General features: G+C 46.8%; 1 protein-coding gene and 1 long non-coding RNA gene across 3 annotated transcripts in view; one reads left to right on the top strand and one right to left on the bottom strand.

The window, feature by feature from the left end:
* CD82 (CD82 molecule) overlaps positions 1–7,958 on the top strand; it is a 69,999-nt gene extending 62,041 nt beyond the window's left edge. For both annotated transcript variants that reach the window (XM_081002216.1, XM_081002217.1), the window contains 4 exons: positions 465–572; positions 3,346–3,534; positions 4,382–4,465; positions 5,849–7,958. In XM_081002216.1, the coding sequence (XP_080858342.1) occupies positions 465–572; positions 3,346–3,534; positions 4,382–4,465; positions 5,849–5,926 (459 nt within the window). In that variant the 3' untranslated portion in view covers positions 5,927–7,958. The remainder of the gene's footprint in view (positions 1–464; positions 573–3,345; positions 3,535–4,381; positions 4,466–5,848) is intronic.
* LOC308475470 overlaps positions 1–14,647 on the bottom strand; it is a 597,484-nt gene that overhangs the window by 185,923 nt on the left and 396,914 nt on the right. The window lies entirely within an intron of this gene.

Here is a 14,647-nt window from a genome sequence, read left to right as displayed (position 1 = left end):
CTGAGCCTCTTGGGCTTGCCGATCGGAAGGTCAGCAGTTCAAATCCATACGACTGGGTGAGCTCCCATTGCTCTGCCCCAGCTCCTGCCAACCTAGCAGTTCGAAAGAACACCAGTGCGAGTAGATAAATAGGTACCACTGTGGTAGGAACAGCATTTCCATGTGCTCTGGCTTCCGTCGCGGTGTCCCGTTGCGCCAGAAGCGGTTTAGTCATGCTGGCCACGTGACCCAGAAAGCTGTCTGTGGACAAACGCCAGCTCTCTCAGCCTGAAAGCGAGATGAGCACCGCAACCCCATAGTCGCCTTTGACTGGACGTAACTGACCAGGGATCCCTTACCTTTACCTTTAATACTGTATGGTAACCTGCATGTGTTCAAAATGGGCTAAATGACTTTTTGAAATCTGTCGGACAAAGAGTGAGTGATCAATACTTAACCCCCCCCTCTTTTTTTTTATTCACCAGCTCAGGAAAGAACTGGATATGATTGCTGGCAACCTCATTCAGAATTACAATCCCTACGACGACAAGAATAGGACCCTTGAGAATGCGTGGGACTATGTCCAGTTGCAGGTGAGTGGTCATGCAAGAGTTGATCAGACAAGGCTGGCTAATATTCAGTACGCAAGCAAGAGCCACTTCACTCAGGAGTTATTTTACATGGGCTTGGGGGGGGGGTGAGGGAGAGAAAGGTGTTTGCACGGAACACGAAACCATGGTTTATTTTAACCAGTGCTATTTTTCTAGAAAAAGATGTGCTGGAACTCACCATGAACGCCTCCCTCGTTCTCTTATAATGGCAATGGCGCCCACCTGAGAGGTGCCGGAACTGAGTTCTGGCGAGTTTAGGCTGAAAAAAAGCCCTGATTTTAACCGTGGTTTGTTCAACAAATCAAGTGTTGCCTCACACAATGAACAAGGAAGCTTTGGCTTTGCTTTGGACCACATGCCACTGAGCTTCCAGCCCCAGAAACTTGTGATTGCATGAAGCTATGACTATTGAATGTGTGACTGCCATGGTTTGCATACTCATAATGACTCACTTTGAGCCACCTTGGCTTTGCGAACGATGGCAGCAATCTGCGCCCCTCTCAGCTCAGTGATGGTCCTATGCCTCCAGCTGACTGGTGTGTGTTGTCCCCAGATCAATATTAAGTGACACACATGTGAAGCAGGGGTGTGTGTGTGTGTGTGTGTTGCTGAAGACAGAACTTTCTTGGTATGTGATTTAATTCCATGGAATATTTCTAGATGCAGTGGAGTTACAAGCGTGTGTTGTGTGTGTGTGTGTGTGTGTGCACGCGCACACGCTCGTTATTTTAAAGCAAATCCTTTCAGGAATCTTGAAACTCTTTTTTCCCTTTCAAATATTATATAAATAGCTAAACCTCTTGCTTTGAGGACAAGAAGGCTCAAACCCTTCTGACTTCCATCTGGTGTGTGCCTGTGTGTGTGTGTGTGTGTGTGTGTGTGTGTGTGTGTTTCTTGGCAAACGCTTTTCGTACGTCAGGCTTGCACAACTCGGGACTTGCCAGGCTGAAGTTGGCTCGCCAGCCATGCATTGTAAGATCTGCCAGATGTTTGGTACCTCTCCGTGTGCTTTCAGGCCCTGGCAGGCAGAACACAATGCGTGGCTGGTGGGAAACAGCAAAAAAGAAAGACAGGATGTGTTTGGGTTATCATACTTGGTTAGTGAGCTGCAGTTGGCAGACCTGGTAGGTCACAAGTTGTGCCAGCCTGGCTTGGAGCATTGTGGCAGACAGGTCAGTAGGCTAAAGTTCTTAAGGCTTTATATAAGCATTGCATTGGAACAAACGGTTAGGTTCACATAGAGGTTGCCTCCTTTCTGCTCACCCAACAGCCTTCACTCTCATGTGTGTGTTCTGGGTAAGTGCTTCCATGCTCATTGAGCTACAAGTGAGCCTTCGGTCTCTTATACAAAGAATGGAGCAAGAATATGAAAAACTGAGCAAAAGTTTTTGAACTTGTGGCTCTCTTTTGTTAAATCTAGGTGTTCAGTAATATGAAACTCTGAAACTTCATGCGCATAGTCATAATAACAAACAGCGCAACTGTTTTCCATGTTGCGCATATATATATATATATATATATATATATATATAAATATATATATATATATACACCCACCCACACCTACACCCACACTCTCCACTGCAACTAAACATTCATAGCCCCATTTGGCTCTGCAGATTTAAGTCCCAGCTCAGACAGGCAACAAATCATGGCTTGGCCATTGTGAATGGGCTTTGCTCCCTGGGCTTTCTTTTCCCCTAGGATACTAGGATTTGTTTCCTTGCTCAGGCAAACCATTGGTTGCGCCAGAAATGTCTTTCTCTTGCTGCTGCTGCCCCACAATAAATCTGGCTGAATCAAGATCTCCAATCAAATATTTGGGACAGATGGACTCAGATATTTATCTTGAGACTAATCTGACCTTTAAAGGCCAAAGGTTCCCCACCCCGCCAATAGGCTGTGGGCTAAGACAGCCTTCCCCAGGCATGCTGGCCAGGGCTGAGAGGAGTTGCAGTCCAACACATTTGGAGGGTTGGGGAAAGCTGAACTAAGGTTTGTCTGTCTGATAGTAGTTTGCTTTTAATATCTTCCTCCCCCTTCTCCACAGCTGGGCTTGTTTAATTTGTTGGTGGTGAGGAAGAGAGTAGGTGACAAGCGCCATCTTCTGGTGACTTGCTGTTTTAACACTTGGCATTCTTTGGCTAAGTTACTGGTTTGAGGTGGCATGTACGAATGGAGCTGAGCTATTGTCTTATCTTTAAATTACTAGCACTCTGAAAATTCAGAACTCTGGGTTGGATCCAGAGGCGCGAGAGCAGAATTAATTCTGGGATTGCAATGTTCTATGAACTGATGTGCGAGAGGTTGCAGAAGACAACGTGGGTTTATTAAGCTTGTGTCTGTTTCTCATTTTTACAATCTTAAATTCATTAAATTAAATTTCTGCAGCCATTTGCAATATTTTTTAAAAATTCTCATGAAAATTCTTCAGTATTTTAGTGTGCTTTTCTCCTTTTGTTCCGGACCAATGCACACATTTTTGCAATCAGTTTCTCCTAATATACTACATTTATGTATATGTTATTTTTACCAATAGATTCCTTTTTATGTGCACTGTCCCCTATATGCATTCCTGTAAACATTGCTCGGTTGGAGAAGCGCATAACAAAATGCAGTGTGAATTTTGAAGGTGGCTGTGTTTTGGTTCTCAGATTGTTTAAGAGTTTGATTTTGATAGATTTGGCTTCTGTGTGGACGGAATCGAATTCCTCCCCTCCTTTTAAGATACAGTGATTTCTTTCTTCAATGGCAGCTGTCTTGCTGTGGCTGGGCTGCACCAGAAAATTGGAAAAACAACACTTTCCTCCAGGACGGAAACCAGACATCCTACCCTTGCTCTTGTGGCAATGACTCGACCAACTCCCTCTCAGAAACAGGCTTCTGCTCTTTGGGTACTGTTTCCAACACCACAACGGTTGAGGACTGGCCTGTTAGAAAGCAGGTGAGTGTGTCTGACAATGGACAATCTTAATCCCATTGCAGGAGGTTGTATAAGGGCAGGTGTAGCTAAGCCTCAGTTTAGGGGCCTGATCTGCCACCTCAAGCAATTTTTCCTGGCCACCCAACACCCGACCAATTTGGTGGCAGCACCAGAAAGGGGGGGGGGGACAGTTTTTTAAGTAGGTGCAACACTGGAATGGGCAGAGCACAGTGCCCAGATGAAGATGCAGTTGCAGATTGCTGCCTCCGCTGTTGTCAGATTGATCATTTGAGTGGAGAACATGCAATAGTCCCTCTCCCCCAACTGATCCATGCAGATCAGTTGAGGAAGGGAGGGGTGTGTGCCTCTGTATGTTGCCATGTGGGTGTCTGGGGTGGCCACACCCAGGTTTGGCCAGTCCAACCCCTGGCATGAGGCTCCCAGCAGATTTATCAAGGGTGAATGTGGCCCTTGGCCAAGAAAGTGTATCTATCCCTGTATGAGTTTTCCTGACCTTAAAAAAAGATGGTAGGCTGGAATATGCCAACAAGGTGCAGGCTATGTCGCTTCTTCTACTAAGATATTGCTGTTTTCTGTATGGACCTAATTTAACACAATGTCTGGAATAGAATCTAGAAATCACGCCCCCCCCCCCAAGGAAAAAGACCTCTTCCTGAGACACGAAAGAGCTGCCACCAATCAGAGTAGATAATATGAAGCTGGGTGGACAATGGTATAAAGCCTTTTCCCATGCTCCTATCTGAACAAACCCCACCTTGCTAATAAGTGAGGAGGGGGAGTGAAGATCCTTTTGCATGGTATTAAATGCTTGGCAAGTCATTTTTCTCACCCTTTTGTTTACCCCCAGGGCTGTAGGGAAGGTGTGCAGAATTGGCTACAGGAGAATCTTGGCATCATTCTTGGAGTCTGTGCAGGGGTTGCTGTCATTGAGGTAAGATTCCTCCCCCGACACACACACACACACACACACACACACACACACAGTTTTATAGAATGCATCCTGGACGGATGGATCTTGTACTTAGAAGCAAGGGACACAAGGTGTGTGAGCTCCACACACCAACATTGCTCATCTGGCCCCATCATTACAGTGCTATGCAGTTGTGGTGGCTTCTGAGTTGTAGATGCTTCACCATCTCAGAGCAGCGTAAGCGTGTGCAGAGTCTGGATTGTAATGTGGCATGAGACTATTGTCTCGTGCTGACAACTCCTTTCCCATTTCTTACACAAAACGCTTGCTGGAAGTTAACACTTTAAGATTGCGTTGTTTTCTCTGCCTTTGTTTTCTCTCATACAGGGGTCTTGCCAAAACAGCCAGCACTGCAATTAGTAAGAAAAATCTAGCCTTGCCTAATTAATGGAGTCTGCTGTCAGGGACGGTGCTGAGGAGGGTTGCATTGAGGAGGAATGGTGGGAGCCTCCCCCTCCCCCTGCTCCAGATCCTGAATCTTCCCAGGAGCAGGAGGACAGTATAGATTTGGAACAGTGGTTTGCAGAGGGACATAGTTCAGAAGGCTGAAGCTGGGAAAAACTGGATGGGGAACAGCTAGGAGAAGAAACATGGGAAGAGAAAGGGTTAACAGATTCACAGTCTCTGGACAGCATTCCTCCACCACCCTCTCCAAAGTTGAGAAGAGCCCAGAAAGTGGCAGAACAGAACCCACAGAGGGTGCAAGCTCAGATTACAAGATGTAGAAGTGATGTAGGTTCATAGGGACCGAATGGGGTGGGCTCCTTAATTGGGAGCACTGCCATTATTAGTAGATGTGTTCTTTGTTCTCCTGCTGTGATTATTAAAGTTTGTAACCTGTAAGAAGACTCCTTTTCCTTTGTTCTGCTTATCTACTGCCACGGGGGAGGAAACCGATTGCCTGAAGCCTGACATCTGCTACTTACGAACTGAACCTGCAATGCTAAGAGGCTTTCTTGCCCAGTTTCACTTTATTGCAGTGCTCAGCTTAACAATAAAAGCGTTTTTTTAAATGAATAAAGAGGGGGGGGCTACCAATTATTTTTATCTTATTCGTTAAATGTATAGCTTGTCTTTCCTCCTGAAAGTGGGCCGAGGCAACAAACAAAAGATTAAACAATGTCCGGTGTGGTACAGTGATTGCAGTATTGGACTGGTCTGTGGATGACCAGGGTTGAAATCCCCACTCAGCCATGAAGCTCCTCTGGCCAGCAGCTGCCTCTCTCAGCCAAACCTACCTCACAGGGCGGGGAAATGGGAATTAGCACAGGGATCCCCCAGCCCTAGGGTGCTTGGAACCAACCATCTCTTTGACCAGCTTCATTTTTTGCTTACTCTTTGTAGCTCCTGGGGATGATTCTCTCGATCTGCCTCTGCAAGAACATACACACTGAAGACTACACCAAAGTGCCCAAGTACTGAGACTGCTGGCCTCAAGAGCTGTCCCGGAGCTAACGGGGCATTTCCTTCCTCGTACCCAGACTGTCTTCATCACTTACCATTCCTCCTGTGGCATCCAGCATTGCTATGGATCAATTAGGCTGCACCGCGGCTATGAATTCTCTGAGGGATCAGGGGCTTGGGCAGCCCCTCCTGTCTCTTGACTGTTCTTCTACGAAGCTGGCCATTTTAAAGTCTTCCTCCGTTCGTGTGATGCCCTGCACCTTTACTGCCAGCAGCACGCTAGACAGCCTCTTCTTTGTTTTTTATCCACTTCTGACCCGTTGTGACTAAGCGTAAAATGCTCCTTTTTCTTTTGCAGCTGTCTGCTACCATTGCTTTGTGTATTAATTTCCACTAGGAAGAACTTTTGGGGGCTTTAGCTGTTGTCGGTGGTTTGGGGGTCTCTCCTAAAGAAATACATGCAGTAGAAAGGATAATCCTTTCTCTAACCTGACACCCTGGCCTTCCTTAAACTCACTTCCTCAGATCTGTTGAATTGTGTCTCTTGAATAGTTTTGCATAGTTCTGCTATAGTCCCCCCCCCCACAAGAAATGTTCCCTTTTCACTTACTGCACCATCTTCAGTGACTTCAATCTGATGGAGGATTGGCCCAGGCCCAGGCTTATGATGTCACCAGCTAGTAGTTACAGGGGTGTTGACTTGGGAGATTGGATTTTTGTACAAAACAAAACAAACCTTATCTTCTCTGCCACACTCTTCTTCCTTTCTGAATCTGGTTAGCTTGGAGGCACTTTAGAGACCACACCCTATAGCATACGTGAGTCTGCGCAGGCTCACTGGAATATGTTCTTTGGTTGCCAACTTTTTTTAGAGGTGATGCGTAATAATGTGTTGTGGTAAAAGAATATCTAGGATCGATGGCTTTTTCATACCAGTGGGGTGGGGGGGAGCATTTGCTCTGACCCTTAGCTTGTGTAGTGACTCCTTCCTGGTAAACAGAGGTTTGGGTGCCATCTTTAATTCAGAGACTCATTGCAGCAGGGAGCCTCTGTCTCGGTGTTTCACTGGGAAATATGTTTTGCACCCAACAGCCATGCTAGATTCTGCTCCAGGACTGAGAGCAGGGAGGGCAATGCAATCCCATGAGGGGAATCCCTTGCTTTGGGGACAGCAAAACTCCGGTAAGGCCTGTGGAAAAAAGAGGGGCAGGTGGTAGTCTCATCCAGGTTAAGTGATTGCTCCTGAGCCACAGGACACTCACTGACTGTTGCATGGAAGGCTTCCATTTTAGCACTAAGATGGCACTTAATGTAAACTTTCAAATTTGGACAAAGGATTTCCTCTCTTTTTTTTCATATGCTGAGAGTCCTTAATCTCCTTGAATGCACAGGCCAGCAGGGCACGTCCTAGCACAACACAGGAAGACTTGTGGAGGGGAGAGTCTACAAGAAGGCATGAACGATTGCCCTGCGTGGAGATTTTTTAACAGGCTTGAGGTGGTCTAAAGTACAAGTCCCAAACCTGAGAAGAGCCTCTCATATCTCCATGCACCCCAGAAAACATTTGCTCCTAGTTCTTAAATAATGACTGGTGGTGACAAATCCAAGAAAAAACTATTAATAATTTGTTTTGAGGGTAGTTAAGTGCAGGAAGAGCACCATCAAGGAATCTGCCTGCCCCATGTTGAGTCCCTTCCTCATTTAAAAACAAACAAAGCTTGCAAAAGGGATTTCCCCGGGAGTGATTGTTTTTGCTCTTCTAACCTCCAGCCTGTTTTTCCTTTTCCTTTTTCCTTTTTTTTGGAATTGATTGTAAAGCTAGGTTTTATATTCACCTCTTGTGCTTCGATTGATAAGCCGCTTCGATTGATAAGCTGTTTATGCTATGGTTCTTCTCTCGGATTCAGCTCCGAGCGGAAGGAAAGCTGAGCCCCTTCTGGATTTCTCCTTTTGTTTTTAGAAACCTCTTCCAAATGGAAGAAATGCATGTACAGATTTAAACAAGTAACGGGTGGGTATTTCAGTAATAAAAAGATTTGCTTAAAAAAAAGTGTCTTGTCTTTGTGTAACATTCTATTGAAGTGGCCTTAAATATGTTTAGGGTGCTAAGAGAAGAACAGGGATCTGTACTGTAGAATAGCGAGTGTCAACATTGCTTATGCTGATTAGTTTTCATTTCACAAACAGAACTCGTGTGTGTGTGTATGTGTGTTTGTGTGTGTGTTTAGTTCATATACAGTGGTACCTCGGGTTACATATGCTTCAGGTTACATACGCTTCAGGTTACAGACTCCGCTAACCCAGAAATATTACCTCGGGTTAAGAACTTCGCTTCAGGATGAGAACAGAAATCGTGCTCCAGCGGCGCGGCGGCAGCGGGAGGCCCCATTAGCTAAAGTGGTGCTTCAGGCTAAGAACAGTTTCAGGTTAAGAACAGACCTCCGGAACGAATTAAGTACTTAACCCGAGGTACCACTGTATTAAGTACATTTTTGAACAATGGGCTTGATAGGAATTGCAGAACGCTAATAATTCAAACGGCACAAGACATAGGATTGCATTTGATAATGGTGGAAATGCTTGTTACCAAAATCCTTGGATAATAAGCATGAGCAGTCTGGTCACCTTACTCCTACATAACTGTCAACCAGTAATCTTTAGCATGTGTTTAATAATACCATTTCCTATCCACTAGGGGGTGCTGGTGCTGTATGAAAATATACTACTGTATACGACAGCAGCCCTTCCTCAATTGTCTTGTTCTTGGCATGGAATTTGTTCACTTGGATGCATGTTAACTTGTGTTTAGTTTAGACTATCGTAGTTTAGACTATCAATTGGTGTACTTTCTCTGCCCTTTCCTAAGAATTGCTGGTGTTCTTTACACACTCCCCACTGAATTCTTAAGTGCCGCAGGCAGTTATTTGGTTAAATAAGCCTTCCTAGGAGTTAAGAGTCCAGAAACGGGATATTTCCTGCTCCTGAGGTACAGCTTCTGTACTGTAATTGTTCTTGGAGTGCGGAGGAGGGCGCTAGACCTTACAGCTAATACCTGAACAGTGTCAGTTTAGGCAAAGAGGGTAAACACCCAAACTGAATATGGAAAAGTGCAAGATTTTAATGGTGCATAAAGGTGCACGACAAAGGAGTTGAGATGTCCTCTTAAGTAAACCCAATTTTGTGTGTGACTAGGTGATGCTGTTTGAAAGTTGTAGTCTGTGATTAGCTAATGCTCGCTATAGATCCATTTTAGGACAAACATGGATGATTAAGGGCTTATGCATTCCTCTTCCTCCTCCTTTTTTTAATTACTAGGAGGGGGCATAGCAGTAGGCAAAAATAGTTGAGAACCTCATTCCCTCCCCACTTCTCCATTCCTTTCTCCTACAGCAAGTTTGCTCCTGAGGGGTTTAAAAAAAATAAAAAATTGGAGAACTGACTTATTCACATTTTAGTGTAGTTTGCTTCTGAAGGACATGGCGACAAAGAATTCTAAAGTTGCTTCCACAGTGGCTATTACTTTGGAAATCGCCATTCATCGTTCTTTCACCTTTTGAAGTCTCCATCCAAATCTCCATAAAATTCTGTGTTGTCTTTCTTCTCTCTCTTTCCACCCCTAGGACCTTATTGCTGGTTACTTTCTCCCCTGTTTAAATACAATTGCAATACCAGCCTGTGTAGTGTGGAGGGCAAAACACTATGTGTCTTTTATTAGAACCTTCCTGTTTGTGCTTTTATTTAGCAAAGGTAGGTCATTACTAAAGAAATGCCCCCTAATAACTCATTTCCTATTGCAGGCTTTAATTAACAGTCAACTCATTAACTTTTCTTTGTTTGTTGTGAAATTGTTACTTTGCGATTGAAAAAGATTGAGAGGAAACAGGAAAGCATGGGCCATCAGCAATTTGGGGGGCAGACGTTATAAGGAGCAAATCTAAAAAAGAAGTGTAATATATTGTCAAACACGCAGCCTTGATCCTCAGTGAAGACAAATAAGCCCTGACTGCACTCAACAGTTCCCTATCTATGATCTGAGATGGGCTGAAGTGCATTTGACATATGTTCTGCGCATAAAACACACACAAATCCCAGGGTGGTGGTCTCGTTTGAACACAGAGCAGATAACGTTCTCATTCCTCAGGACGGATGCATTCCCTCACATTTTGATAAATGGTTCTTTAATGGCCTGAGTCATTATGGAAGCGCATTGTGATTTCAGATTCCTGATTTATTTCAGAGCAAGCCTAATCGTGTAGAATAAATGCATCCAGATGATTGAGTGGGTTCAGCTTTGGTCACAGTGTCTACAGATGACATAATATCCCATTATGGCTCCAGAGTCAGGAGGAGGAGGAAGGCTGTGTTGCGCACGCCATAAAATTCAGGGTGGTTTGAAGAAAAAGCAGGAGACTTTTTTCCTAGGATTTTTGGTACGATCATTTTAAAAACAAAAGGTGTTTATGGCCTTGGCTCCGCTGCCTCTGTGTGACTATATTGGCCATGGCCTTGTTCTGTAATGTAGTGTCTCCAGCCAAAGTGGGTTGATGAGTTTCAGCCTGGGTGGGATCATCCCTCCAGAAACCTTTTCTCTCTTCCCTCCCCTCTGCATTTACTAAAGTCTGGATGTAAATGGGCTAAAGTTGCCTTGCTTTCTGCCTGCAATCGTTTTAGCATGAAGGCCAAGTACGGTCTTTATAAAGAGCAAGGACTATCAGCCATCCTGCGCAGAAGCCACAGCCTATTCCCCCAGAAGGTCTGGCCAACATCTTCTAGCTTAGTGTGAGCCAAAGTTCCCATGTGATGGTTTGGCAGTTGTGGATGAGCTTTCTGGTCTGCAAGGGCGGTGTGTGTGCTCGTTTGCATCTTTCAACAGACAGTACATGATTGCTTTTTAAAAAAAGGTGGGGAAGGCATGCAACCCCCAGGGAAATGTAGGAAAAGTTAAAAAGGAAAGCTGTCTTACACCAAGTTAGACAGCTGGTGTATCTAACTCAGTATTGTCTCTTGACACCCTAAAATATAAAACAAAAGCACAATTAATAAAAGAAGAGGCAATTAAAAATACACAGGTAAAACAAACAAATGAAAACCAACATCAGGTACCTGACAGCGAAGTATCTATCACAGCGAGTCAATAGTCTGCCTAAACAAGGCCTTCATTTGTTTTGAAATTATAAAGACCCAACTTCATTCCATCTTTTCAAATTAAAACCAAGGAAGGAGCAACCATGTCTCTTCATGGATGTTGCCGGACTCTAACTCCCATCAGCCCTAACTACTAGCCTTGGTAGCTGGGGCTGATGGGACTTGCAGTTCCCCTAAACTAGGCTGAGCCTATGTGTTTAATGTGCAGGATTACACTCTTATCCACACTGATTTTCATCCAGATTTTGACAAATGGGTGTTTGCTTAGGGGGCAAAGAGCCAATAACCACAGAGTCTGTATGGCTATATATCAGCAGGAAATAAGTGCTTCCAATTTCCCAGCTCTTTAAAAATATTCCCCTAAGCAACGCATGCCTCAGTTTTAGGAGTTGTGCTTTGAACAATTAATTTGTTAGCCAGACACTTGGATGGTTAACAAGGAGTGACTATTCAAAAGTAAATCTAACTTGTCTCCTCATACCCTTGTAACATTCAGTAAACGTGTGTCCCTCTTTTCTAGGGACAGTCCCAGATTTACAATAGCCGTCCCAGTTTCTGATTTGATCCTGAAATGTCCCGCTTTCCCTTAGGACGTCCCCATTTTCATTGGAGAAATGTTGGAGGGTATGTATTTGCTAGCCACCTCAGAAAACAGGCCTCAGGATGCATGGTAATAGCAGTAAGCCCTCCATTATTGCAAAGGACATGACATTGCCAGATACTCCCAGAAGCTGTGCCAGTGATACTCAGAAGGAAAGGTTTCTGAACGGACAGAATCACTAAATAGAGCCATCATGTTTAGAGGCAGTATACTCTGGACAGCAAGAAGTGCACCAGGTGACTTTGGGCCAATCACAGACTCTCAGCTTAATTCACCTCCCAAGATTGTTGTGAACATAAATAGGGAGGCGAGAGGATCGTGTATGCTGCCTTGAGCTCCTTGCATGAATTAAATACATGCAATTTAATTATAGAAACTTGGAGAGGGGTCTTGCCTTCATGGAGGTATCTGGCTAGACCTACATTGGCTCCCAGCATGTTTCTGAGCACAATTCAAAGTGTTGTTGCTGACCTTGAAATCCCTAAACAGCCTCGGCCCAGTATACCTGAAGGAGCGTCTCCACCCCCATCGTGCTGCCCGGACACTGAGGCCCAGCACCGAGGGCCTTCTGGTGGTTCTCTCATTGCGAGAAGTGAAGGTAAAGGGAACCCGACAGAGGGCCTTTCCGATAGTGGTGCCCTTCAGATGTCAAAGAAATAAACAACTATCAGCTTTTAGAAGACATCTGAAGGCAGCCCTGTTTAGGGAAGTTTTTATTGTTTGATGTTTTACCATGTTTTTAATAGTCTGTTCGGAGCCGCCCAGAGTGGCTGGGGAAACCCAGCCAGATGGGTGGGGTATAAATAATAAATTATTATTATATAGCCATCACTGGAAGAGGTATACTGAGTTAAGTCGACTATTGGTGTAATCTAGCCCATGGCTCTTCCTATTTTCTAACATACGTTATTGTACAGTAGTGGTACGAAACCCTCTGAGTGAAGAGGCTTAGGTTACCACAGTTGTCAGAGCTGCTTCCAGATCCTAGCTCACAGAGGATCACGCTAGCCAGCGATCATTAAAATAAAGTCTTTATTGAGTTACAGTTTCCATTCTCAATCTGCTGCGTGCAACTCTACGTCTCATGGTTAGATCGGCGAAGCTCCGTCTGAGTCTCCGCCCCTTGTACACCAACTTAATATCCTAGCCCTGCTCCACCTTTTCCGCCTGACTGTTCTTCTCTGGGTCCCTCTGCCCCCCGGGGTCTCTTCCTTCCGGGATTCTTCTGACGCCGACCCCCCGGACCCTCCTGTCTCCTTGCGCCGGGCTTTAGGACCTGGCTCCCTTTCCGGGCTGCCTACTGCGCCACCTTCCTGTGCATTTGAACTTGGCGCGCGCGCCCAACCTTCCACCTTCCGTCTGACCGTTTCTTCGCTCCCCGATGGAGGTGTGGCCACTCCTGACTCGTGCCCTCCCCCCTGTTGTGAGCTGCCAGCGCTTGATCCCTGGCGCCCTTCCTCTTCCCTGCTCTCTGGCGGTGACGCTGGTCCCGATTTCCAACTGCTCCCCTCTGAGTCCCCTCTGGCTCTATCTTCCTGGGGTGTCCCCCTAGGCTCCCCCCTTGCCCTGGCCACTGGTGCTCCTTTCTGTGAATCTTCTGATTCACTGGAAAGACTCGGAGATCTCGGGTCGTCGTCATCACTCATCTTTTCTTCTGCCTCCTCCCCCTCGCTCTCTGTTTCCTCCCTTGCCCTTGCCTCTGCTCCTGAACCCCTGACATCCATCCCCCCCTCGAAGCCCCCTCTTCCCCCCTCCCCTCCTTCCGGTGCGGGAGCTGGGTGCTGCCGTGTCCGGGGGACGAATGTCGGATACAGTTCGCTCCCCGTGGCGGGCCTCCATCTGAAGTCTTCCGGTTCTTCCTCCCTGCTCTCGTCGACGACGGTCACCTCCGCTTCCATCTCTGTGCCGCTGTGCTCGAAACCCGGGTCGTCCCCAAAAACGTCCATGTCCGTCTCTCCCTCGCTTCCTTCTGGAGACGTTGCTCATCCTGGACCCTCCAGCCACTTTCTGCGGAACTGCTCCTCTGGTCGATCATCCCACCAATACAAGGGTTCTGAAGCAGATCCCGAGGGTGACCCCTCCGGGGAACGGGCGTCTCGTGTCGGTTCCTCGTCCGAGTCGAACCCCCGGAACGTGCTGGCTGAAAGCGTGGGCGTGAAAAGCCAGTCGTCGAAAAAGTCTGCTGGCATGGGCCTATGTGGGAAGAGGGCATGAAACTCTTCTTTGAGCAGAGGTTCGTCTAAAGCGTAGCCCGGCACCCAGCTGTTGGCACTGGCCGGGGTGCCCTCCTTGGCGAGAAAGTATTCTACCCCCTCTTCCCCCCATCTGGAGTCCAAAATCTCCGTGACTTCGTTGATGCGCTCCTCCTGTGCCACTCCCCCTTGCCCGGTTCTCTCTCGGAGCGGACTCGGTGCCGTTCCTGGTTCCTGAAACCTGTGAGGTGCCTTGTAGGGAGTGAGCACCGATCTGTGGAACACCGGATGCATCCTGGAACCCTCCGGAAGCGCCAGCCTGAAAGCCACCGTGTTGACCTGCTCTTCGACTTGGTAGGGCCCCAGTTGTTTATGCCCTAGTTTCTTCTTCGCCAACGACCTGGCCGGCACTGCGTGGGCTGCTAACCAGACCCAGTCTCCCACATGGATCTCTTCGCCAACCCTTCTGTGTTTGTCCGCTTGTACCTTGTATGCGCGTTTAGCCAGCTCCAGGTGCCGCCGCAGCTGATCGTGGACCTCCTGCAACTCTGACGCGAACGCATCTGCTGTCTGCGGCTCCCCCTCCCCCATTCTTTCCAGTCCCGGGAAGGTTCTGGGGTGCCTCCCGTTGTTGGCGAAGAACGGCGTGACCCCCGTGGACACGTGCTTCGTGTTGTTGTAGGCGAACTCGGCGAGAGGCAGGTAATCCACCCACGTCGCAGGCTGTTGATTCGCATAACATCTCAGGTACTGCTGCATGATGGCATTGACTCGCTCCGCTTGCCCGTTGGTCTGCGGGTG

The sequence above is a fragment of the Podarcis pityusensis genome (assembly GCF_964106645.2).
Source record: "Podarcis pityusensis genome assembly, chromosome: 1".
Lineage (NCBI taxonomy): Eukaryota > Metazoa > Chordata > Lepidosauria > Squamata > Lacertidae > Podarcis > Podarcis pityusensis.
This window is presented reverse-complemented; position numbering and strand designations above follow the sequence as displayed.